Source organism: Bos indicus, chromosome 2 (assembly GCF_029378745.1).
Source record: "Bos indicus isolate NIAB-ARS_2022 breed Sahiwal x Tharparkar chromosome 2, NIAB-ARS_B.indTharparkar_mat_pri_1.0, whole genome shotgun sequence".
Classification (NCBI taxonomy): domain Eukaryota; kingdom Metazoa; phylum Chordata; class Mammalia; order Artiodactyla; family Bovidae; genus Bos; species Bos indicus.
In genome coordinates this window covers 44,524,204-44,549,253 of record NC_091761.1, presented here as the reverse complement: position 1 = coordinate 44,549,253, position 25,050 = coordinate 44,524,204, and the positions used below count along the sequence as shown (strand labels likewise).

The window sequence follows — 25,050 nt, the reverse complement described above, 5'->3', positions numbered from 1 at the left end:
AATACAGGACAAAAATGTGACTCACAATGCTGATATTTTCAGCATTGGATTTCGCGAGGACAACTTCAGGTGTGTCAACAATACTTGTGTACTTGAGTTTCACCACAGGTGTCCGATAGACACTGTCTCGGAAGATATGCTGGGCATTCTTGACTCTCAGTACTTCCGGAGATCCTTCAGGCATCCAGCCGATGCCACGGAGCCACTCCAAGTCAGCCTTGTAGATGGCCTGGGAAAGAAAACAAAGTCAGGAGAGGCAGGTTTTTTTTTTAAAATCTGTGGTAAAGTAAGAAAGCAGCTTTTCATGTTACATTTTTCTTCCAGAAACAAAAATCAAGCTGACCATGGGCCTAACAGAGAATTTCTCATATGCAGAGCAGTGTTTTGTCCTGCTTTGTCTTCTCTGGTGTGTGGGTGTGTGTGTTCATGTGCATACACAAATTCTAGAAAGCAGAATGATGCAGAAGGGATGCCCTGCTTGGGGGGTGTGTGGGAGATTTTTGAATATCTTGGTTATCATCTCACTGGCCAATGCAGACTTTGAAAAAAATAATAGATTCTCCAACAAGTTCTCCACACAAAAGCCAGAATGGTCTTTACAAAATTCATCATTCAAATCTGATGTCACAACATCCTCCAAACCTATGATTTCCCATTGGCCTCAGGATAAAGATCAACATCTTATCATAGACTAGGCTGTGCTGATGGTCTAGCATGAGTCCCTCCTCATTCTTCCAACCTCATCTGTCACGGGCTTCCCTTTGACCCATATGTTCTGACCACACTGGCCTTTCAGTCTGTGCTTTATATACACTCCGCTTTGTGTATGATGTTGGTCATTCTGCAGGAATGGCCTCACAGTGTTTTCCTCACAACCAACTCCTATTCTCTTTTCTTATCTCAAATCAGCATTTCCCCAGAGAAGCTTTTCCCACCTCACTTTTTCATAGTGCAATGACCACTCTTTTTCAGCCATCCCATTTTTGCTGATATTCATTAGTTGACATCTGTTCCTTTATCATCAACGTGAACTTCCTTCAGTCAGGAACTTTGTCTTGTTCTTCTTTATTCACCATTGTGCCTTTAGTGTTCAGCACAAGACATGGTACATGGTAGGTTTAATAAATATTTTTAAAGGGATAATTAAGAACTCAGTCCCTAGTTGCACAATTTCAATCCCACTTGGGTTTTCTTTTTCAGGACAGCACTTCCTTTTGAACTGGGATTTGCATTTCCTCGGCTATCTCCACATGTTTTCTCAGGAATATGTAAGTAGTTAACCAGATAAAATTGCTTTATGTGAAACACCAGTTATGAATTTCATTAAAAAAAAACCGTTGTGTTCTTCAGAAATAGTATATCAATATTAATAGGATACAAATATCAAGCTAAAATAAGGAGTAAGAGGAGTCAAAATGCAGGGAAATTTCTACCTTAGTGAAGAAGGTTATATGTTTTAGTGTGTGAAGTATGACAGATACACAAAATCTAGAAGGATTCTTGAAGAGGATTACATAGGTTTTGAAGCTTCCCTTTATCATTCTTTTTTTTTTTAATTTTTTTCCCTTTATCATTAAGAACTTGATTGATATGCATTCTTTAATACACCAGTGTGATTCAGGTTAATGAAGAGACTGCATTTATCTAGAAACTGGACTAAATTCACCAAATGGCAATTGTTTCAAATGATGGGTATACTCTTCTATAACAAACTCATCTATTATATTAAAATATCTCCTGAAGCTTAAGGGAAGTTCAGATAATTAAAAGAAAGAATTCATTCTATACAAGAAACAAATATCCTGATGCTGGAGTGGGGTGCCATTGCCTTCTCCAATTAAAAGAAGAAATTCATTCTATACAAGAAACAAATATCCTAATAGAATTCATCATTTTCAAAAGATCAAATGGTTAGAAAATATAAGTAAATCTAAAAATACTGTGGGCAAACTAATGAAACATAATGTTGTGAAGAATAAAAAGTTAAGGGAAATGAGTGAGCTTAGAGCATGCTGCTAATCTTTTAAAAAGACAGCCCCTGTCATTCTTCAACTGAAGAAACACGATGACACCAATATTTAATAAGCTACAAACAATGAATACATTAACAAAATCTATAGAAAAATTCTGGTAGTAGCACTAACAATGAAGATGAAAACTTTCTGAATAAGCCCAGAAGTAAGACTTGTGATTAACAAACTTAGTAAAATATCCCAGGGGAGTGCTCAGGCAGGGAAAGCATTCCTGAACATTGGAAGGAGTGACCGGGCAAAGCGGTAGAAGGCTGGCTTCCTGGGGAATAGTCACCACCCCCCCACCCCCAGGCACCACAGCAACAACTTACATCACTCTGCAGGTCATAGGCTTTCCTGGCTTGGATCACATCGTTCTGGTCAGGAAAGCAAGACCACTGGTGTAGGTACTGGCGATAGTCCACATCGCTTGCTAACGCCTGGCCTTCTTTGGCAGCGTTGATGGACACCATGTCCACCGGGATGGTGATCCTGGCCTTGTGGTCATTGTATGCCTTTTTGTACAGCCTGTCATTCTGCATCTTCAACACATTTGCCGCCCAGACCAGTTTAGGGTCTTCCTTGGCATTGCGACACCCAATGTAATGACCTTTCTGTTTCTCGTAAGCAGTTTTGTATAGATACTGGTGGATGTGAACAGAAGAAAGAAGATTTGTTTCTCCAAACTACTTCTGGACAGCCTGCTCAAATAACTCCCTCATATTACCCATTTGGGGGCACTGTTTTTCTTTAAATTCAAACTACAAGTTTTATACTTGATACTTTGTTTTGCCTTCTACGTCTACATTCATGAAAACATTGTGAACACCTCAAAGGCAAGAACTGTGCTTCTGGGCTGTCGTCCAGTATAGGATTGTCCACCGTTTCCCAAACTTCAGTCATTGTGTGCCATTCCCACATGTTCTGCCATAAAATTTTGTGACAATACTACTTGTACTTCATATTTTACTTTGTCAACTTGATTTCTTGTCTACATAAATATATATCTTAAAGTTTAAACTTATTTACACTTTTTATTTTAAAATTTATAATCCTATCTAAGTGGGCAAAATCAGTGTTTTTCTAGCACACATTAAAACAAATGTAACTGTTTTAAAAATGCTTGTCCATGTACTACATAAATTTATCCCAGGAACCACCTAGGCATGCTGCACTTCAAGAAACAATAGAATTCTCTGTGCCCACTGGATCTCTGTAAGTGTTTATACATTAACTGATACTGATAAGATATTGAAAAGAAAATCCAGATCTGTGCTTAAATATATGAAGTGTAGAAATAAGCAGAGAAGTAAGTCATCAAATTGTTGTCAAAGTTGTTCTTGAATTTGGAATTTTAAAGCAAGACACTAGTAACAACGCCCTTCATTCTACTCAAATATAATTCCTGGGGAATTATGTTAAAGATTAGTACAGTTTTATCTCTCTGACTGTCTGTGAATTAGTGTTTGTTAAGGCCGAGCAAAGAGGAGCTCTCACATCACTGGCAATGTCCCTGGAAGCCTTGGCATGCTGAATCCCAATGGCATCTGCTTTCAGGTCATAGCCAGTCATCTTGACATCTTCCCAAGCTTGCTGATATTGTTTCTGCAAATGGAGATTGCAATGACACAGTCAATCTGAAGAGGGGGCTACTGACTACTGAACTACTACAGTAGTTCAGTACAATAGTTCAATACAGGCTACTGAACACTGTATTCAGTGTTCAAGAATACACGTTAACAGTTACACTGAAAAACTGACCTTCCCTTAAGATTTATAAAATAGACTGGTTTCATACTGAACTTAAATTCTAGTACATTTTAATGACATTTAGTAAAATTCTCTTCCCGGATCTTTTTTTTTTTTTTTAAGAAGAGAATTTAAAAGACAACAAATCATATGAAAATGAGAAAAATTATGTGTACGTAGTTTGGCTTTTAAAAGGAAAAATTAATGATAGGCCACTAAAAAGAAAACTAAATATTACTATACATGCATATCTATGTTTTGATGTCATGTGTTTGGTGTAAACTACATTTTTCCTACTAAAAAAGACAAGGACATATTATAAACACACACTCAGGTGTGTGTGCACACTTATCACTAAAGACTAGAAGTAAAAGGAATGTTAATGAAATGCCTATTACTAAGCGCTCTCTGAGGCACACTGACGAGAGGTTTGGTGAGGCAGAGAACACGGTGTGAGCAAGTGGCTGTGCGGGGCCTTACATTGCTGATCTGCACGGCATTGATCTTGGACTGCAGCATCAAGGGAGTATCAGCTGGTATGTTCACATTCGCCTTCTCTTTCTCCCAGGCATCACGATACAATGGCTGGTAAAAATGAAAAACAGAGGATCGTTGATTAGTGAATAAGCCAATTACCACGTGAGTAAAACTATAGGTATGATGAAAGTTTCTCTTTGGATGCGTTCAGATATAAATGTAAATCGCATTTTGCTTTCATCTGTGTTTTTATTCAGAAGGTGCCAGAAGTGACTTCAACAAGAACACGTTCATGTGTGTTATAAATGTAAAATGAATCAGAAACATGAACTAAACTTATCCTCTTTTATTTATTCACATGTAATTATCTGGCAGATAAGCCCTCATTGCAAGTAACTGTGATAATCCACATTTCTCATCGAGTCCTGGCTTTCTTGGCCCAAATAACTATCATAATGTCTAATACTGGAGCTGCCTCTAGACTTTCAACTTATTTCACCACTGAATAGCAATAAAAAGGTGGCAATTTTGTGATCATGGTATTAACTGGTGGACCTGTACACAGGCCAGGTATCGAGATGTGTTCAAAGTATACATCAGAGTCTATGGAACATGAAGATGCCTACCACACTTATACTGACCAAAGAGTTATCTAGTCAAATGAAATGTGGATGCTGTTATTGATTGGTTATATGAGATTGTATCTGGATACATGCATGTTCAAGATTCAAGATTCTAATCCTGGTGTTAGCAATTTAAAGTTTACAATTTTTCTTTTCTCTTTTTTAAATTATGAAAGTATGATAACACATTTACAGGAGACTTGGAAGATATAGAACAAAGTTACATAGAGTTCTATTATATAGTATGTTATTTCTTTTTCTTTTTTTTTTTTTTTATGTTGTTTATTTATTTGGCTGCTCTGGGTCTTAGTTGTAGCATGTGGGATCTAGCTCCCTGACCAGGGATCAAACCTGGGCCCCCTGCACTGGGAGCTCAGAGTCTTAGCCACTGGACCACCAGGGAAGTCCCAGTATGTTATTTCTTAAGTAGATAAATGAAGATTTTCAATTGGAGTTTCAATATCAAACTCTCAAAAATTAACAAAATGAATATACAGAAAAGTACAAGGATATAGCAGACCTGAAAAGCATTATCAACCAATTCTACAATATTAAGATTTATACAATTTTCACACAATAGTAGGATACAAGTTCTATTCCAGTTCCCATAGGCAATAAACCAGGAGACACTGAAACATATCCAGGGACATAAAATAACATGCAAAAATTTCATGGTCTAAAGGTATTAAAGTCATAGAGAGTCTGTTCTCTTATCACTGTGGAATTATGTTAGGAATCAATATCAAAAGGTATCAAAAGGTATCTGTAAATAACCCACATATTTTCAAGTACAATGTGACATTTACCAAGAGAGATCTTTGACTTAGCCATTCAAAGCATCAACACAGCTAAAAGACTGAAAAAACACAGACAGTGATTGCAGAGAAGAAAGCATCTAAATGAGAAATTAATTTCAAAATGAGAAATTAATATCATAGACACTTTAAAAAAAACCATGTATTTGAAAATTAAATGTCCATTTTTAAATGATGAGTGAATCTAAGAAGCCATAACAAAGAAAATTAGAAAATAAAGTTCACAATTATAATTTTTATTGAGACTTATTCAATTTGTCTGAACATATCATCAATTGACTTACCTCACTGATCTGTACGGAATTGATCTTTGCCATAACAACTTCAGGGGTGTCAACAACGCTGGTGAATTTGAGAGCCTCAGGCCTTGTGCGATACAACCTTTCGTTCAGGAGATTCTGGGCATTCTTTACTCTCATCACTTCCACGGAACCCTCTGGCAACCATCCAATACCCTTCAGCCATTCCAGGTCTGATTTGTACACGTTCTATAAGAAGGAGAGGACCACAGAGCTCAGAAGAGTCAATTCATGTACTAGAGTATGATGCCAGCAAACCACATACGACCTCTACTTAAACCAGCTGGGTGGCCAGTGCTATGATGCCAACAAACCACACACGAACTCTACTTAAACCAGCTGGGTGGCCAGTGCCGGAAAACTCAAGGATCAACATCAGATGTTAACATTTGAGTGTTACATCTCCGGCACACACCTCTGTAAGTTTAGAGGACCATATAGGAACTGGAGCAGGGCTGGCAACTAGCACTTGTGGAATGAGAGGTCGCAATGACACGTAATTTTGTTTTTATGGAAGATTGAGTTCTGTGCTCACTACTTGAAGCCTGCCTTTGACGTGCCACTGGGGATAACATCTGTAAGAATCTGAGATAAAAAGGTCCTTAGAAGCAGGTATGTGCTCAGTTGCTTGGTTGTGTCCAACTCTTTGGAACTCCATGGACAGTAACCCGCCAGGTTCTTCTGTCCATGGAATTTTCCAGGAAAGAATACTAGAGTGGATTGCCATTTCCTCCTCCAGGGGATCTTCCTGACCCAGGGACTGAACCTGCATCTTTCGGCTCTCCTGTGTTGGCATGTACATGTACCACATGTACAATGATAAAATACATACATATATCTATGTACACTTTTTTCTCTCTCTAAAATTATTTAAATTTATATATAAATATATAAACATATAAACATATATTTACACATTTTTCCTATATGTGTCAGATAAACTTGAAATCCAACATTTTCTTATGCTTACATCTGTTTCTGGCATTTAGATACCCGATCATGCAAATGTAATAGATCAGGACAACTGAGATTGAAATGGTCTACCTAATTACATGGAATAAGAGTGATTTTCATCTTGACGAATAAGGCCTTCTAAAAGAAGGAATCCTCTATAAGATATAAAATGTTCAGAAAAACTCCATGGAAATATACAGAATATGTTAGATTCTATGAAGATCAGTATTTAAATTACATCCTTAGGGAATACACTGTGACTAGACACACAGACACACATCTCCCAGGAGTCTGGAGACAGGATACGCACATCGCTCTGCAGTTCGTAGGCTTTCTTTGCCTGGATCACATCATTCTGATCTGGCAGACACATCCACTGGTGCAGGTAATTGCGATAATCAATGTCGCTAACCAGGACCTGGCACTTCTTGGCCTGAACGATGGACATCATGTCCAGCGGTGTATTGTGAATCCCTTTAGACTTCTCATAATCTTTCTTGTATTCTCTGTCACTCTGAATCTTGGCAGCATGAATAGACCATACCAATTTGGGGTCATCTTGAAGGGTGCGGAAGCCCACGTGGTGGCCCAGTTGCTTACGGTAACCTTCTTTGTATTTGTACTACAGGTATGAAAAAAGAGATAAAAAGACATATGAAAATAATGCATGAAGAGGACTTTTCATTAAATGCTTTTGGAATATTTTTTTAGCCTTAATGTGAATTGGCTCAACATGGGCAGTCATTATATATTTCAATTCACTTTAAGGAAATTAGACAGGGCTATTTTAGACCCTTTCATTGAAGACATGAGCAAGTCAGGAGGGATATAGTATGGTGGACAAGATTAATAAAAAAAATAATAGCTAACAGTTACTGAGCAATCACTATATGTCAGACACTATTATGAGTGCTTCAAAGTATTGCTGCTGCTGCTAAGTCGCTTCAGTCGTGTCCGACTCTGTGCGACCCCATAGACAGTGGCCCACCAGGCTCCCCCGTCCTTGGGATTCTCCAGGCAAGAACACTGGAGTGGGTTGCCATTTCATTCTCCGATGCATGAAAGGGAAAAGTGAAAGTGAATTCGCTTAGTCATGTCCGACTCTTAGCAACCCCATGGTCTGCAGCCTACTAGGCCCCTCCATCCATGGGATTTTCCAGGCAAGAGTACTGGAGTGGGGTGCCATTGCCTTCTCCAAAGTATTAGGTCAATTCATATGAAACCGCTGAGTTCTTTAGTCAAAAATAGTTGAATAGATGCAATTATAACTTCATTTAATCCTTTTAACATCTCTATGATGTTGATATTAGTATTATCACATATTTCAAATGGGAAAAATAAGGCACAGTAGGGTGGCAATCATTATTGCCAAGGTTGCCTGGCAAGTGGAAATTAGGTCACATGGTCCCCAAGAGTACTGAAGGTAGCTGAGGTAGGAAAAAGTCATATGTGTGGTCTTGGAGACAGACAAGAAAGGTGCATGTTTCAGGAATGGAAAACAAGGTTGATGGTTCAAATCAGAAGATGACAACAAAAGGCCTGTGGACAAGTCTCCACTCTAAGTGTCTTAGGGCCAGTTTCTCTTTCCTATATTTGGATAACACAGGAACATTTGGACAACATGGGGAGAGAGAGAAACTGATTGACTATGGTTTTAGAGATAAAAATAAGAAAGAAGAGACAGCTGGATACATAAGATAAAAAATAAAGAATTTGAAGAAAAGGAATGAAGGTGGCTTAAAGATTTGGAGCTGGGCCTTGGTAGGATAATTGATTTGACTGCTGGTAAATTTTTAAAATACTGTTAAATGAACTTCAAATAGTTATTCAGAACATTATACATATGCCTCCAGTGTAAGATCTTGTGTATAAAATGTGATTTCAGTCTAAAGTTTAATATAAAACTTTCATCTTTGATTTGTGTTTATGGAGAATGTCATAAAAATGTGGAGGATTAAAAATCACATTGTACTGGCTCCTAAATGTTCCCTGAGAATTTCGTACAGATTCTTCATGATATTTCACTTCTACTTATAAACAACTTAGAAGCGATTTACACATAGACTTCACCTATGTTCACCTTAGTGTTTTTCACCCCATTTTAATATTTTAAAATAGAGTTTTTAGCACACAAATTTAAAAGCAAATCAAACCAAAGCAAAATTCTTGAAAAATCCTTTCCCAATTTGTTGTATAGAGTAGAAAACCCACAAGGAAGTAGAAGGAGCTGTACCTCGCTGGCAATTTCTCTGGAGGCTTTGGCATGCTTGATTTCAATGGCATCTGCTCTCAAGTCATAGCCTTTCTGCTTGGCCTCATCCCAGTCTTTCTGGTAGAGTTTCTGTTGAGGGAAAACACAAGTTTGCTTATAAGAACTGCAAATCAGTGGACAGACTCACAGTAGTTATACTATGAATCATAAAGCACACTGTACATGATGGCAGCTTAAGAAAAAACAGTCACTTCTGAGATCTTCTTTCAATTATTGCCTATTTATTTTATGGAGCACAGGGTACTTGTGATTATAATTTTAAGGCTAAACATCTAAATCTACTATTGCTTGGATTATCTGCATCCATCACAATGTGGTACAATGTGAAACTATCCCCTTACACATGGGAACTAAGAATCAACTGCGAACCTAGAAAACCTTCATCCAGCTACCACATAAGACTAGGTATGATTTTTTTCCTAATGTTGCCCTTTGACTTTTCAAAGGACTCTGCTAAAGGGATGTGACATACCTATCCTTCACTCTCCACATAATTAAAAGTTTTGGTTTTTCTTATGGCCTTGAAATGTCAAACAAGAAAGTTCTGGATTAATCCAAAACCTATAAATACAATAGAGACACATACTTCCTTGTGTAAGAGGCTCTTAACTAGGGAGTTCATTATTCTCAATTAGTATACGATGAAACTGAGCTATGGGCATTGGACGTAGGGCAATGACTTCCACGTTGAAAGGAGGACATCAGTAAGATTCAGGTATCCCAACTCTCACAGTGCAGGGACCCAGACGTGTATCTAATGTTTGAAGGAGAATTTCCATTCATATTGCCTTGGGAAAGGTAGCTAAATAGATCGTATCTGGCACCCCAAGCTATAAACACTTCTAAGGTGGGTAATTCGTCCATTATAACACATTCCATATGCTGACAGATACTGTCCTTCAAAGACCTTTATACTCCATTATTATGCCTCTTACATTGCTGATTTGCATGGCATTGATTTGAGCCTGCAGTATGAGTGGTGTGTCAGAAGGAATGCTTATGTTGGTTTTATCTTTATTCCAGGCTTCTTGATACAGTTTCTGTGGAGAGAAGGAAAATATTATTTTAATACAGTGACAGATATTTGAAACTTAAGCCTTCGCAACTATTTAACCTGGAAAAATGTTTTGTGCTATGTTTGCAATGGTTAGTTTCTTGTGTCAACTTGACTAGGCCGCAGTACCCAGGTATTTGGTCAAATATTATTCTAGCTGTTTCTGTGAAGGTAATTTTTAGAACAGATTAACATTCATACCAGCAGATTTTGGGTAAAGTAGATTACCCTCTGTGATATGGGAGGTGGGGGGCTTCATCCCATCGATGAAGGTTTTAAGAGAAAAAAGACTGACCTCTCCTGGGCAAGGGTAATCCTGCCAGCCAACTGCCTTGGACCTGTCTTCCTGGGTCTCCAGCCAGTTGGCCTATCTTGCAAACTTTGGCCATGCCAGCCTCCACAATCATGTGAGTCAATTCCATAAAATAAACCTCTGTCTCATACATGCCATTTAGCTCCGTTTCTCTGGAGGACCCTGACTAATGCAGTATTCTACCATTTAATGTGGAGCATTAAGCCATACGTTTTGTAATAGGTATTTGCTTTCCAGCAGTGTCGTGTAGTGACAGTTTTCATTTTAGTGCTTCCAAATTTGTGTGTGAGACAGCGGAGAGGCACACTGGCATTTGTCACAGCTCTACTTGGCACGTGCCTTCACTAAACTAGCCGAGAGATTCTTAGAGTTGCTCCCATCACTTGAGGTCTTTGAAGAGACACAATCCATTTGCTCTGTTGGGGTGGCATCTTCCGAAGAGAAAGCCCCACAAGAGGGGAGCCTGAAAGTAGGATGGTTCTTACCTCGCTCATTTGCAGAGAATTGGCTTTTGCCAGGACGACCTCTGGCGTGTCGACAATGGATGTAAATGTCAAGGCTTCTGGGCGAGTCCTGTAGCGTCTTTCATTGATCAGGTCTTGAGCATTCTTCACCCTGTTCATTTCCACTGAGCCTTCTGGCATCCAGCCGATGCCACGCAGCCACTCCAGGTCTGATTTGTACACATTCTACAGAGACATTAGACACAAAAATTGTTCCAAGTGTTAGACACAGCATCCCTGAATTGAAAAGTTCATGGGGTTGAGGGGTTCAAAAGCACAAGAGATGGTGGTTCTAAAAAAGTAGGACCTGAGATTTTACGTGACTCAGGGGTTTTAATATCCAGAGCAATTTTTCAATTTTCAATATCCAGGGGAAAATAATTTTTTTTTAAATAAGGGCTTTATTTATTCATTCATTTAGCCACATGACATGTGGAACTTCCCCAACCAGTGGATCAAACCTGTGTCCCCTGCACTGGTAGCACAGAGTTTCAACCAGGGAAATCCATGTTAAAGAATAATTTTTTATGCTAGGCATGAATAGGAATAAAATGGTAATAATGCTAAATTTCATGATTTGATATTACAAAGAAATCGTATAACTGAAAAAATATAAAAATATTTTGTTGAATCTCATTCCATTTTCATCCCATAATAACTGACCCAAGGAAACTCTGTTCAGTGTTTTGGATATAGTACAATTGTGGCAGTTATTTAATATTCAGATAATTTATGTTAATCTAAAATATATTTTCATTGCCAGACAGTACAAAGGATGTAAAAAAAATAATCTGGATTCTAGGCTAGGGAAAGAGGATATGACCTAAGCAGAGTTCTTTATCTAACGTTCTTTGATTCCCATAATGTAACTCCTAAACAGAGGTTTTAACAATGTGAATGGTGCCCCCTGAGGTGGTGCCGTGAACAACCCATGGGTCACTCCACAGAGGCACTTTCTGGACAATAACAAATCTATGCCCTCCCATTCTGCCTTTCCCCAAGTTCACATTACTTACATCACTCTGCAGGTCATAGGCCTTCCTGGCTTGGATAATGTCGTTTTGATCAGGTAAGCATGTCCAGTGATGCAGGTAATTTCGATAATCAATGTCACTGACCAGAGTCTGACATTTCTTGGCCAGCAAGATGCCTAACATGTCCACTGGGCTACTGAACTTGGTTTTCCACTTCTGGAACTCCTTCTTGTACTCCCTCTCACTTTGAATCCTCCCTGCATTCATGGCGCACATAATCCTGGGGTCATCCTCAACACTTCGGGCTCCAATGTGGTGGCCTTTGTGTTTCTCATATGCTTCTTTGTATTTGTACTAAAATATGAGAGATACAAGTTTAGAAGCCTGATTTTAATACCATATGCATGCTGACAATCACAGACAATAATGGAAAGCCACAAGAAATGGACAAGAGTTTTACACTGCAAATATTTTGATATCTCTGAACAATTTTAAACTAATGTTTTGTGCTATCATAAAGGTAACTATAATCATATATCTTCACTGCTGAAAACTTTTTATGCAACAACTCTGACTACAATTTCAAAATGTGTTTTTCTTCTCTGGGACAGCAAAAGGAAACAACAAGAGGAAGCAATTAGCAAGTGTGGCCCACCAGCTGCACTACAGTTGTTCAGCAAGGTGAGCCCAAGGGGGTTAGACAGACAGCACTTACGTCACTGGCAATGTCCCTCGAGGCCTTGGCGCTTTTGATGGAAATAGCATCAGCTCTCAGATCATAGTCCTTCATCTTTGATTCATCCCATCCCTTGGTGTAAAGTTTCTAGGTGGAGAATAATATACAACAGAAAAAGAAAGGTGTTGTAGAAAGTTAATAGGCCAGTTCTAGTAAGGAAGGTGGTAAGGTGGTAACAGGATTTTAACTAGTTCTAGACTAAAGGCTGAAACAACAATGAGGAAATCTCTTACATGGCTGATATTGGCAGAATTGCTCTTGGCCAGCAAGATTTCCGGGGTGTCTGGCATCACATGGATGGAGGTTTTGTCAGCATCCCAGGCTTCTGTATATAAATGCTAGGGGGGAAGTAAGGTAAACGCCTTTGTTAAAGCCAATACATTGCAGTTATTATCAAATTTATTTTATTTAGCTGTAAGATAACCTTTTAAAGTTTATTTGGAGGCGAGGGAAGCAAAAGGGGAAAGAGTAAGTCATGGCCATGTTTAAACAGACACATAACAGTTTTATAGCCAATGGAAAACAACATCATGATCTCAATTATTAATTCTTTTTATTCTGTGACTCTCAGGCTCTCTCATAGAACCTTCAAGGATGGAGCTTGGCTGTAGAACTATGATATAGTAGAAATCCCTAGATTTCAGAGACAATCCCAAGGTCAAACCCAGCTCCTCTATGTCTAAGCTGAGTGATCTTCAGAAAGGTATATAAGGCCTCACACTTGTCATTTTTTTGAGGGGGGAGGATAATCATACCCAATTCAAGTTTTTTAAAAAACTTTATGCTTGTCTCTTTCTTTTAGCTGAGGTGAAATTGGTATTTAACTTTATTGAGTATTTTTTTGTAGAGATCAACCATAACATATGTATAGTGCCTGAGTCATGGAAGGAACTCAACAAATTTTATGATGTTTCCTATTGTTATTTTCACAGTGGGTGCTCTGTTGATGAGTATGGTATAGAATAAGCTTTCTGGAGTTTTAATACCCCAAACTTTGCAGTTTGCTATCTGAGAGCCAATTTCGTACTCTGCACTGAGCACACAATTTCATTGCCCTGATATTTGGAAGACATTCAGGCAGGTGTGGGAGAACTCAGAAAAGTTCAATTCAACTTCAAATGTTCATATTAAGGGCCTACCTACTGGATGAAGAAATTAGCCGAATATCAATAAGCAGACTGCCAGAATTCTGGAGGAAAGCAGCAATTATCTATTTTGTGTAATAAAACTGAAGGCAGCGGTAACAGCTCACTTTCCAAAGTGGGATTTCCACAAGCAACTAATTTGAGATGTGCACCGACACTGCCATGCACAGTGTTTCTCAGACTTCTGAGCAAAATGTGAACAGCTGTATGTTTTTTACATGATGGATAAAGAGACACCAATGGCTTGAGTCAGTTCTGCTGAGGAGAACGTGCAGACAAAAGTATTGCATTTGTGGACGTCTCCAGGTCACTGCTCAGAAGAATGTGTGCTTTACCCCCAGAGAACTTGTTTTAGGCTGTGCTTCCCCATGCACACAGAAATGTGGGGTCAGGGTTAAGAAGAGCATGCAGGTCCAGCTAGGATTCGAGCTTTATTGAAGGCCTGCATAAGAATCAGGCCCATCACCTACCTCTCCTTTCTCTGGAAACCCTCCAGGACATTTCTCACTTTATGAGCCCAGGATGAGGAAGGTATGACTCAGGCAACTGGCCACAGCTGAAGACTCACCTTGCTCACGTTCAGGGCATTATTCTTTGCTAGGACAATCTCTGGGGTGTCTGTAATGCTTGTGAACTTGAGCTGGACTGCAGGCTGGCGGTACTTCCTTTCACTCAGGATTTCTCCGGCTCTCTTCGCATGCTCGACCCCCACAGAGTCAATGGGCACCCACCCAATGCCTCTTAGCCACTCAAGATCAGCCTTGTAAATAGCCTGAAAACGAAATAATGTCAAATATTTGTAGAAATTACCTCCACAACCTGATGTTTCATGATTTAGCATAGACAGATGGCGTGTAATTTTGCATCTCACTTGTGTAAATTTCTGAAAAGACACAGTACTGTTTTACTTTGATGCAGAACATCTAGTTCAACACTTTGTCCCTGAAGGTAGTCAATTCCTACTGTTTTAAAGACCTATGAAATCTCTAATAATACGTGATTTCATTGATACAAAACCACTTTAAGAAAATTTCTGCCTGCCTCCCAATACAAAGTGTTTATTCTCTGATTTGATTGCCCATACCTGTCTGTATGGGAATACTTTTCTGTTAGAATACGATTTCTTCCTATCTCTTTGAGCAGTGGCCTTCACAGCCATTGTGCAACATAAAGAAAGGATGAACACTACTGCATGTTGAACCAATGTATTTTCTGGGGACAACAAATAAGGGATCATTTTTCACATGATTCTATACTCATACTTCTAAGCCAAAGAGCATATATACTTTTACTTTTATTTAGCTTATCCTCAGTCTCCTTTCTTGTGTTGTAGTTTAAGAAAAAAATATATTTTGTCCTGCTTTCACATTTCTTCTTTCAATTTAAAGAATTGGCTATGAAGAATTTCTCTTATAAGTAACAGTTACAGTTCTTTTTGTTTTTATGGTTTTTTGAGAAACTATTTTTTAAAACGCCACTACTTTTATCATTCTCTCAAAAGGGACTACTTATTAGAGCCTCATCAAGAAAACAAGGCGCTACTATACCAATAAGGTAGTATTTGAGTCCCAAGGACAATCTATAAACTTTTGTGCATAAAATTAGCTATAAGGGTATATTGTACAATGCTAGGAATAAAGCCAACATTTTACAATAACTATAAATGGAGCATATTTTAAAATTGTGAAACATTGTATTGTGCACCTGTAACATATAATACACAATACACTTCAGTAAAAACTAATATATATATTAGTACCTCACGGATTTAGTTTTTTCTCCTGATACTCTAATTTTATTTTTAATTTTTAAAAACTGAAGTATAGTTGATTTACAATGTTGTATTAGTTTCAGGTATATAGCAGTGATTCAGTTATATAACTGAATATAGATATATATATATATTCTTTTTCAGATTCTTTTCCATTTTAGGTCATTATAAGATAATATAGCTCCTTGTGCTATATAGTATGGCCTTGCTGTTCATCTATTTTCTGTAGTGTGTATCTGTTAGTCCCCAGCTCCTAATTTATCCTTTCCCTTCCTTAGTTTAATACTTTTGATAACCATTTTCCAATGTGATTGGTTTCTTCCGAAACCAATGTGTATAATGGATGTAATTTTATGCTTTTCACGATATTGTCCTGAGAAGTTTTCCACAGGTTTCACAAGACTGCCAAAAGATTCCATGGCACACAAAAAAGTTAGAATCCCTTCTTGAAACCTTGCGAAGAATATTAAATCCACTCACATCACTCTGAAGGTCATAAGCCTTCCGAGCCTGAATGATGTCATTCTGATCAGGCAGACAGGTCCATTCATGAAGCAGATTCTTGTAGTCTATGTCGCTTACAAGGATCTGACACTTCTTGGCCTGCACCAGCCCCATCATGTCCACTGGGCTACTAAACTTGGTCTTCCACTTCTCAAAGTCTTTCTTGTACTCCAGGTCACTCTGGAGCTTGCCCGCGTGGATGGACCACATCATCTTGGGATCATCCTTAATATTTCGGGCCCCAATGTGGTGGCCGAGCTGTTTGCGGTACCCTTCCTTGTACTTGTACTGAAGAAAAGAATAAAGATATAAGTCTAATGATAGGGACATCTTATTTATATCATATTTCATAGTTTCATAGATGTATTATTTCTTTTGATTTTCCCCACCACTAATGTAAGAGAAAAAGATTAATATTATATCAACTCAATTTTATAAAATAGAAAACTGAAGCCTCCACGAGTCAAGTGATTTGTTCAAGGTCACACCCTAAGCAGGTGGCAGGGCTAAGACTAAAATGGGGAGCTTCTGATTCCAAATATTTTTCCCATCAACTAAACTATACTGCCTCATTTACATTTGTTTAACAAGTAAGGTAAAAATATTTTGTATAATTTAAAAGAGAATCTACTTAAAGATGTGACTTTATCTAAAAAAGTTTTGATATTATGAATGTTTTAGAATACTTCCCTTGTAATTAGAATTTATAGTAAATTCCATAGTCAAGCATATGAGCTATGTTTAGAAAGTTTCACCAGGAAATACCTCCCTTATTTGCCTGTCAATGTCATTGAACTTTTAACCGAGAGAGAGTAAATGCCTTGGGTTAACACTCTATTTTAAAAAAGTGTTACTCAAAAATAACACTTTATAGTCCATTTTACCATGAGATGGTCATAGTGTGGGCTTCTCCAGCTTAGTAGCCAGAAACAGTTTTGATAAAGGAAGAAATGAACCGTATGTCTAAGGTCTGGGACACTTCCAGAAGAAGGAAAGTCCGGATTTGAATCCTAAGGAGCCCTGGTACAGCACGAGGGTACTGTACACCCTCAGGAGAGGTTTCTCATGAGATGTGAAGGACTAGAGAAGAGAGAAAAGTGGGTGCTGAGTAAAAGCTTTGCTTACTTCTCCACTTGCTTTTGTGTCCAGTTATCAGAGAAGGCAATGGCACCCCACTCCAGTACTCTTGCCTGGAAAATCCCACGGATGGAGGAGCCTGGTAGGCTACAGTCCATGGGGTCACTAAGAGAAGGGCACGACTGAGTGACTTCACTTTCACTTTTCACTTTCATGCATTGGAGAAGGAAATGGCAACCCACTCCAGTGTTCTTGCCTGGAGAATCCCAGGGACGGGGGAGCCTGGTGGGCTGCCGTCTATGGGGTCGCACAGAGTGGGACACGACTGAAGCGACTTAGCAGCAGCAGCATAAGCATCTTGGTAGGAGAACCTTACTAAAGGTCAACAAAGGATTAAACAAAACTCTAAAATGAACCCATAATTAACATTTTCTCTTAGTGTAAGAATAAATGGATAGTAGTAGGAAGGAGTTCACATTCACATTAGCTGATTTACATGTGCTATCAATGTCTTTAACAAAACTGTTTTTTCTTTATTACAAACATATGGGTCATCAGCTGCTCAACTTCTGAGGCTCAAAAATAGAAACGAATCACCAGTCCAGGTTCATTACAGGATGCTTGGGGCTGGTGCACTGGGATGACCCGGAGGGATGGTACGGGGAGGGAGGTGGGAGGGGGGTTCAGGATGGGGAACACGTGTACGCCCGTGGCGGATTCATGTTGATGTGTGGCAGAACCAATACAACATTGTAAAGCAAAAATAAATTAAAAAAAAAAAAAAAGAACCTGAGGGGGGGGGGGAATAGGAGCCCATTTTTAGTGGTCATAAAATACTTATTTTTAAAGTGTAACTGCATCTTTGACAGATTAATGGGTATTGAACATAGTATCTTTTGTTTTCTTTTTCATTCGCAACTTTGTACATGGGGGAATCATTAAAGGAGATTGGGACTTTCAGGCTAAATTTCTGGCAAGAAAAGCTGTAAAAGCTGCCATCTGTAAACATCTTTGAGTAAGAAATGCATCTTCCAAAAATATCAACTTACATCACTAGCAATCTCTCTTGATGCCTTGGCTGCTTGGATTGGAATGGCATCCAAACGCAAGTCATAACCTTCCTTCCTGGACTCTTCCAAAGCAAGTTTATAGAGTTTCTGTAGAAAAGAGAATTAATCCATCAGTGCTCCTTTTGTAAAAACTGAAGCTATTTATTATTAAGCTTTATCTGTCCTCATTTAAACTACAGAAACAGATCCACAAAGTTAAGTATTAGTGTGGGTTTGTAGAAAACTATGTTTCATAGGTGCTCAAGGATTTTAAGGCACATGGTTTAAACTTTTTTATTGATTAGCAAATTACAAAAGTTTTCAGGGAGGAATCAGTATCTGGTTGCTAAAATTGTTTTGCTGAACAAGCACATGCAAAAAAGTCCCAACTGCTTATTATCACAATTTTAATATAAAAGAAAGGCCATCTTAATGACAAAGAAGGAGAAAAATAAGTATGGTTGTTTCTAAATTGAATATATTTGGATTTAAGAACAACTCAATGTGTTGTTCTTGTTTTTTCCCATTTTTGCCATGGACTATCATCACAGACTATGATCAATCTGTAGATTAGGGTTTCAAAATCACCACTCTAATGAAAAAGTTGGTTCTGAAAGAGATGCATAGGAAAATGCTTGCAAATGACATTAATTGGTAACCAGAACACAATGAAGCAGCAAAAGAATACACAGTACAGAAACTCACTGTGTTCTAAACCCAGTGTCAACCTGCTAAACAGTTGCTGGATAAAATAATGACTTGATGACCACACTGCCCTTAGGGGCATATAAGGCTTTAGTAGTATAATCCCTTTGGGGATACTTCTCCATAAGCATTTCACTCCATGATGTCATCTTCATAAAAGGCTGGTCTGTTTTGTGGACCCACCACACAGCCCACAATTGAATCAAGAAAATTATTTCTTGAATCAAAGGAGAACTATCTGTTTTAGTGACAATATTGGCTTGCAGTGCATACAATAAATTGGTTAAAACATTTCACCAAGGGAACTGTTACAGTAGCTCATTTTTGCCTCTCTCTTCATGATAAGATCGGTAGGTTACTCACATCACTGTAGTTGATTCGGTTGAGCTTGGCTAGCATGATTTCTGGTGTATCAGGCATGACATGGATTGTTTTCTTGTCATTGTCCCAGGCTTCAGTATATAAGCGCTATGAAACAAAAAGATGAGAAAAATTATTTTAGAGTTCACATTTTTTTGATTATGTGCTAGTTACCTCTCCTTTGTACAAAGTAGAAATAAAACTAATGAAGTTGCATAAATTCCTACTTTTCAAGTAGATAAATTACTATTTCCCAAAGAATTTAGCTTACTGTTTCATTGACTCTTTTTACTGTTTCTCATGAAAACTTTTTTTAACAGTGCTAAAAGGTATGATTGGGTTGCAGTTTTTAATACCTGTAATTGTGAAATACTTGCAGCACATGGTATTTTTAACAGCTTAATATTCTGAAGTATTACTAAGTATGGTGTTATCATGGGAAAATCACTTTTAAAGGTATCATAAATCCTATAGGAATCTTCAAAATGTAGTAACATGTCAGAGTTTTTACTCTGTTCTATGATAAATTCTTATACGTGACGCTGAGGAGTGAAGACTCACCTTATTCATGTTTATAGCATTGTTCTTTGCCAGCACCTGCTCCGGGGAATCAGTTACGCTGGTAAATTTCAGTGTGTCTGGACGCTGGCGGTAGATGTTGTCACTCAGTATCTCTCCGGCCCTCTTGGCTTTAAGTACTTCCACAGAGCCAATTGGAACCCAGCCAATGCCTTTCAACCATTCAAGGTCTGACTTATATAAATTCTGCAAATCAACCAACAAGAAACACAGTTATGATAATAATTAGTTTTTTCAGATTCAGAGTCACAAAATGGATCATACTGTGAGAGAAACACAAAAAGCACTGAACAGGTAAAGCTGCCATCTCAATTAATCACTCATTCATAAGCCTTATTGACTCCTGAGTACATTTTTCCTAAGCATTGCTTGGCATAGAGGACTGTACCAGGAACAACAAAAGATCTTTCTAAAAAGTAAAGACACTGTCCTGCCCTTGAGGGTATTAAAAGATTTTCATTTAAGAGCAGAGTTTCTTTAGCTTTGAAAAAGGTGTTCTAATAGCCCCTCAAAAGACCATATACTTAGACCAACACTGTGTAAGCACTGCAGTAACAAAAATTCTTGCCTTTAAGGAAAAGAGATGAAATTCAATTATAGTCATGAGTTTCAACACACAATAATGTTAAGTTTTGCATATCACACTCTTGATGTGCATTTTTAATTGAAATATAATTGACCTATATCAGTTTTAGGTATATGATATCATGATTCAATATATGTGTATATTGCAGAATGATCATCTTCAATATGTCAAGATCCATCACTACACATACCTACACTTTTTTCCCTCATGATGGGAAATTTTTAATAAACTCTTACCTTTATTTTCATCTTCAGAAACACAAAATATGAAGTATGTAATGGGGTACTATAGAGAGAATATGTATTTCCTAATTATTGGCTTTCTTTTACTCTCAAAACGGCATGCTAACTGTATTATTAGTGTGCTCAGTCACTCAGTCATGTCCTACTCTTTGTGACTCTATAGACTGTAGCTCCTCCGCCCATGGAATTTCCCAGGCAAGAATACTGGAGTGGGTTTCCATTTCCTCCTCTAGGGGATCTTCCCGACCTAGGGAGCAAACTTGCATCTCCTGTGTTTCCTGCATTAGCAAGCAGACTCTTTACCACTGCACCACCTGGGAAGCCCAGGATTATTTTATTGCACTATTATTATTAACACTAGGAGGCAGAAGCAGCATCGGGAATACTCACATCACTCTGGAGGTCATAGGCTTTCCGAGCATGGATGATGTCATTCTGGTCGGGCAGGCAGGTCCACTCATGCAGAGGATGTTTATAGTCCACATCACTAACCAAAGTCTGACATTTCTTCGCCAAAACAATACCAAGCATGTCCACTGGGCTGCTGAACCTGGTCTTGTATTTTTCAAAATCTTTCTTGTACTCACGGTCACTCTGCATTTTGGCAACGTGGACAGACCACATCATCTTGGGGTCATCATGTATCGCTCGGGCACCAATATGGTGACCCAACTGCTTACGGTAAGCTTCTTTGTATTTGTACTGAAAGAGAGAACCCAGTAAACAAGGAGAAAGCACCAAGGTCCCTGCTGCTCTCTCTGTGGTGATGTTTTTCTACAAAATCCTCAGGACTTCAGGGGAGTTTCATCAAACCCGCTACTGTGATGCTCCACATTGGGGCAAGCTTTCTCTTAAAAAAGAAGATGTGGTGCTCATTTCACCTCCACAGAATAACTCCACAGTGATTCCCTTATATTATGCCAGCAAATCATATGTTTTAACCACAAAAAAATGTGATAGAAAAGTGAACATTGAAAGAATGAACTTCAGTTACAGTGACAGCAGTTTCTCAGAAGTCAGTCATGTGGGCAGACCGAACTGAGAACATATTGGAGGGATGTGTTTATAATGGGTCATTACTTTTCTTCTTTTAAGGCATTCTGCATAATAATTGGCAAGGAGTAGTTTTAAAATGGGCAATTCTTGTTGGTAATGAGCATAGCGTTTCAGTTTTGCAAGATGAAAAAGTTTTGAAAGTCTGTTGTACAACAGTGTAAATATACTTATGGACTATATACTGAAAGTGGTAAATGGTTATTCAATTTTATTATGATTTAAAAGAAAAACCTACCAAAATGGACAATTTTGCTACTCTTGGATTAATATTTAAGTTGTACAGGAACCTCACATATTCATTTTTAGGGTAAAGGAATATTGATTTTTGTGGACCCCACAGCAAAGAAATATTTAACATTTTTGCTATTTTATGTCCATTCTCAAGTCAAGGGGAAGAACTCAGTTAAACCTGTTTCTTTCCTGGCATCTTTGCCTTGAGTGTAGCCTGAGGAGAGCTCATGAGAATTTATGAGTAGCTCAACATATGCCCACTTAACTTTGCTCAAGGTACTCAGTCCTACTAAGCAAGGACCAAAAGAGCATCAAAGGAACCACAACCCAGTGTATCTCTATGAAACTTGGACAGGTGACTGACTGTCTCAAAGCCTCAATTTATTTGACTATGCAATGAAGGCAGGTGGGTGGATGATGACTACAGAGACTCTCAGCTGTGTTCCAAGAGTGTGATGCCCTATGCAGGTGGCTGGGCTGTTGGTAACAGATGGAAGCATGTGATCAGCTCTTACGTCACTCGCAATCTCCCGGGAGGCCTTGGCAGCCACGATAGGAATGGCGTCACTTCTTAAGTCATATCCTTCTTTCTTGGCTTCTTCCATGGCCTGGCGATAGAGGTTCTGAGGAAAGAAGTAGTAACTTTTAGACACAGTGCCCACTTTCATTCTAAAAATATGTTAATATTTCCATCAAAGGAAGACTGTGATGAAAGGAAGACTACTTTTGGATACAGAACAAAAACTAGTATGTTCAGCCTTAAAAAAAGTTTTTTTACAAGATCTCTTTTACTTCTTACTTACACAGTGTGCAAGTTATTTGTTGAACTTGAAATTTTACTTTTAGCAGGTTTAACTCCTTCAAATTTTACTCATTATTAACTCTGAAATGTTCTTGAATTTGCTCAGCATTTGTTCTTTTCATGAAATTACCAAAAATGTGTTTATTTAACTGCAAGTTTGAATTAGGATCAATTTTACCAGCAGAGAATATGATATAATAACAACACTACTGCCATGAGCATGTACCTGTATTCCAACAGTGCTAAGCTAAGGATCATCCACTGTTTCTGAATATCTTTGTTAACACTATTTGCTCTCTATTCATTTTGTTGATTGCTGGCAATTGCTAGCAGACAGAGGGGTAGCAGGAACCAGGGATTTATGAGTCAAAAGGACAAAACTGATGAAATTATAATAATTTCTTTATGAATTGGCAAAATACCCACTATTCAGTTTCTGTGGCAAGACAGACATACACAGAAGTTAGAACATAGGTATTCCAATGGGAACGCAGCTTGAGAACCACTGCATTAAGTCATCTCTACCTGTAGTATTTAGTCTTTTTTAACTTGTGAACCATTACAAGAATTTAATTCTTAATTAGTAATAATTTTAAAATAACTTTTAGAGTTTGAGAAGGATGTAATTGAATGTTTTTAATGTGGATTATTAATGTGTGACAATTCACATTCTCTTATGTTGCAACTTTTTATAAGGAAAAGCTAAAGTAGACAAGAATAAATTTAATGTATTTGAGATAAAATCCCAAGGGAGGGCATTTGTTCTTAAAAATTTCTAGAAATGTTTATTTTGTAACTAGAGAGTCAAATACTCTTATACTTTATATTTTTCCTTTGAACGATAAATTCTCAAGTTTGCCCTTATGTATAAGTGGGAAAAAATGTGCTTGAATCATTTTGTGGCTTCAGGCCAAACATTTTATTCTTTCAACAATGGAAAAAGAGGCCAGGCTTCAAGGAAAACACTTTTAGTGTCATCAAGTCTACGTTTTAAAGAATGTCTAGTAAGTTCAAACATTCCAAGAGAACTAGAACAGGTAAATGTGAGTTTAAGACAAAAAAAAGAAGATATGGTTGCTTTTTTATTTTGTTTACTAAGTATGACGTGAAGGTATCATTGGTAATGGGTTGAGAAGAAATTCACATGGGCCATTCTAAAATCTAATCTTCAAAGACAGTCTTTAGGGAATTAACATAATTATGCAATTTAAAAGAAATAAATCCAGCTGAAAATTTGAGAAGTAAAAAAAAATAGCCTAATTTCCTCTCAGCAGTCTGAAAAAAAAAAGAAAGAAATCCTACTTCATCTGACCTAATTTTAATAAAAGGGAGAGGCTTAAAAGCATCATTACCCTTTGGCATAGAAACTAACAGCATCTGTCTAGGGTGAGGCAGAACATCTGGGAAAAGCTAATCCAACAGAGAAGCTCTGTGGCCAAGAGAAAAATTGTTCATTCAAAATTGACTGAAGCCAAGATCAGTCAAATACTTATGATCAGGCTTGTCCTTGGGCCTTTTTATAGTGCTAGACAAAAGGAAACTGAGTCCTCTTCATTTATATTTGATGTGCCTCTTCTTCAGGGCTACATGATAGGCAAAAGTAATTAACAGGAGTAAAATAATGAATGTGGTCAGGACTTGAAAATGAGTACTTAAAATTTCCAATGTTCTCAAATTAAAGGCAACTCCACCCTCTTTTTTTTTTTTTGAATGAAGATACACAGAAGCATGTAAGAAATCAACATTCATCTTGAATGAACCAGGTAATTCTTGACCTTGATGAGAACAATTGGGTAAGAAACTGTTTCCTATTCTGCAAAGATATGTGGGGCTGCAAAGATATTTAGTGGGGCTGGAGACAGTAGGTTAAAAAATGTTTTTTTATTGTTCTCTTACAGTTTTGAGATGGATGAATTTAAGAATTCTTATTTCAGTTCTTGTAAATGTGGTTATTTTTAGCATAAATCAAATAAACAGGCTATTTTAAGCATAGATTAAATAAAACTAATTTTCATGGTGACTTGAATGTAAAGGGAAGAAATTAGTTTATTAAGCAGTTATTATGTGCCAGGCTCCACCCAGGACATACTACACATACTACCCTATCTAGCCATCATAAAAATTTTTCAATAGCCATTTTTATTTCATTTTACAGATGAGAT

General features: G+C 37.9%; 1 protein-coding gene across 18 annotated transcripts in view; it reads right to left on the bottom strand.

Moving 5' to 3' along the window:
* Positions 1–25,050, bottom strand: part of NEB (nebulin) — a 219,245-nt gene that overhangs the window by 95,310 nt on the left and 98,885 nt on the right. For all 18 annotated transcript variants that reach the window (XM_070768009.1, XM_070767914.1, XM_070767927.1 and 15 more), the window contains 19 exons: positions 22,602–22,709; positions 21,190–21,501; positions 19,954–20,157; positions 19,396–19,500; positions 18,328–18,435; positions 16,178–16,489; positions 14,495–14,698; positions 13,015–13,119; positions 12,761–12,868; positions 12,088–12,399; positions 11,054–11,257; positions 10,137–10,241; positions 9,163–9,270; positions 7,240–7,551; positions 5,961–6,164; positions 4,242–4,346; positions 3,510–3,617; positions 2,345–2,656; positions 26–229 (listed from right to left, as the gene is read on the bottom strand). In XM_070768009.1, coding sequence (XP_070624110.1) covers positions 26–229; positions 2,345–2,656; positions 3,510–3,617; positions 4,242–4,346; positions 5,961–6,164; positions 7,240–7,551; positions 9,163–9,270; positions 10,137–10,241; positions 11,054–11,257; positions 12,088–12,399; positions 12,761–12,868; positions 13,015–13,119; positions 14,495–14,698; positions 16,178–16,489; positions 18,328–18,435; positions 19,396–19,500; positions 19,954–20,157; positions 21,190–21,501; positions 22,602–22,709 — 3,540 coding nt within the window. The remainder of the gene's footprint in view (positions 1–25; positions 230–2,344; positions 2,657–3,509; positions 3,618–4,241; positions 4,347–5,960; positions 6,165–7,239; positions 7,552–9,162; positions 9,271–10,136; positions 10,242–11,053; positions 11,258–12,087; positions 12,400–12,760; positions 12,869–13,014; positions 13,120–14,494; positions 14,699–16,177; positions 16,490–18,327; positions 18,436–19,395; positions 19,501–19,953; positions 20,158–21,189; positions 21,502–22,601; positions 22,710–25,050) is intronic.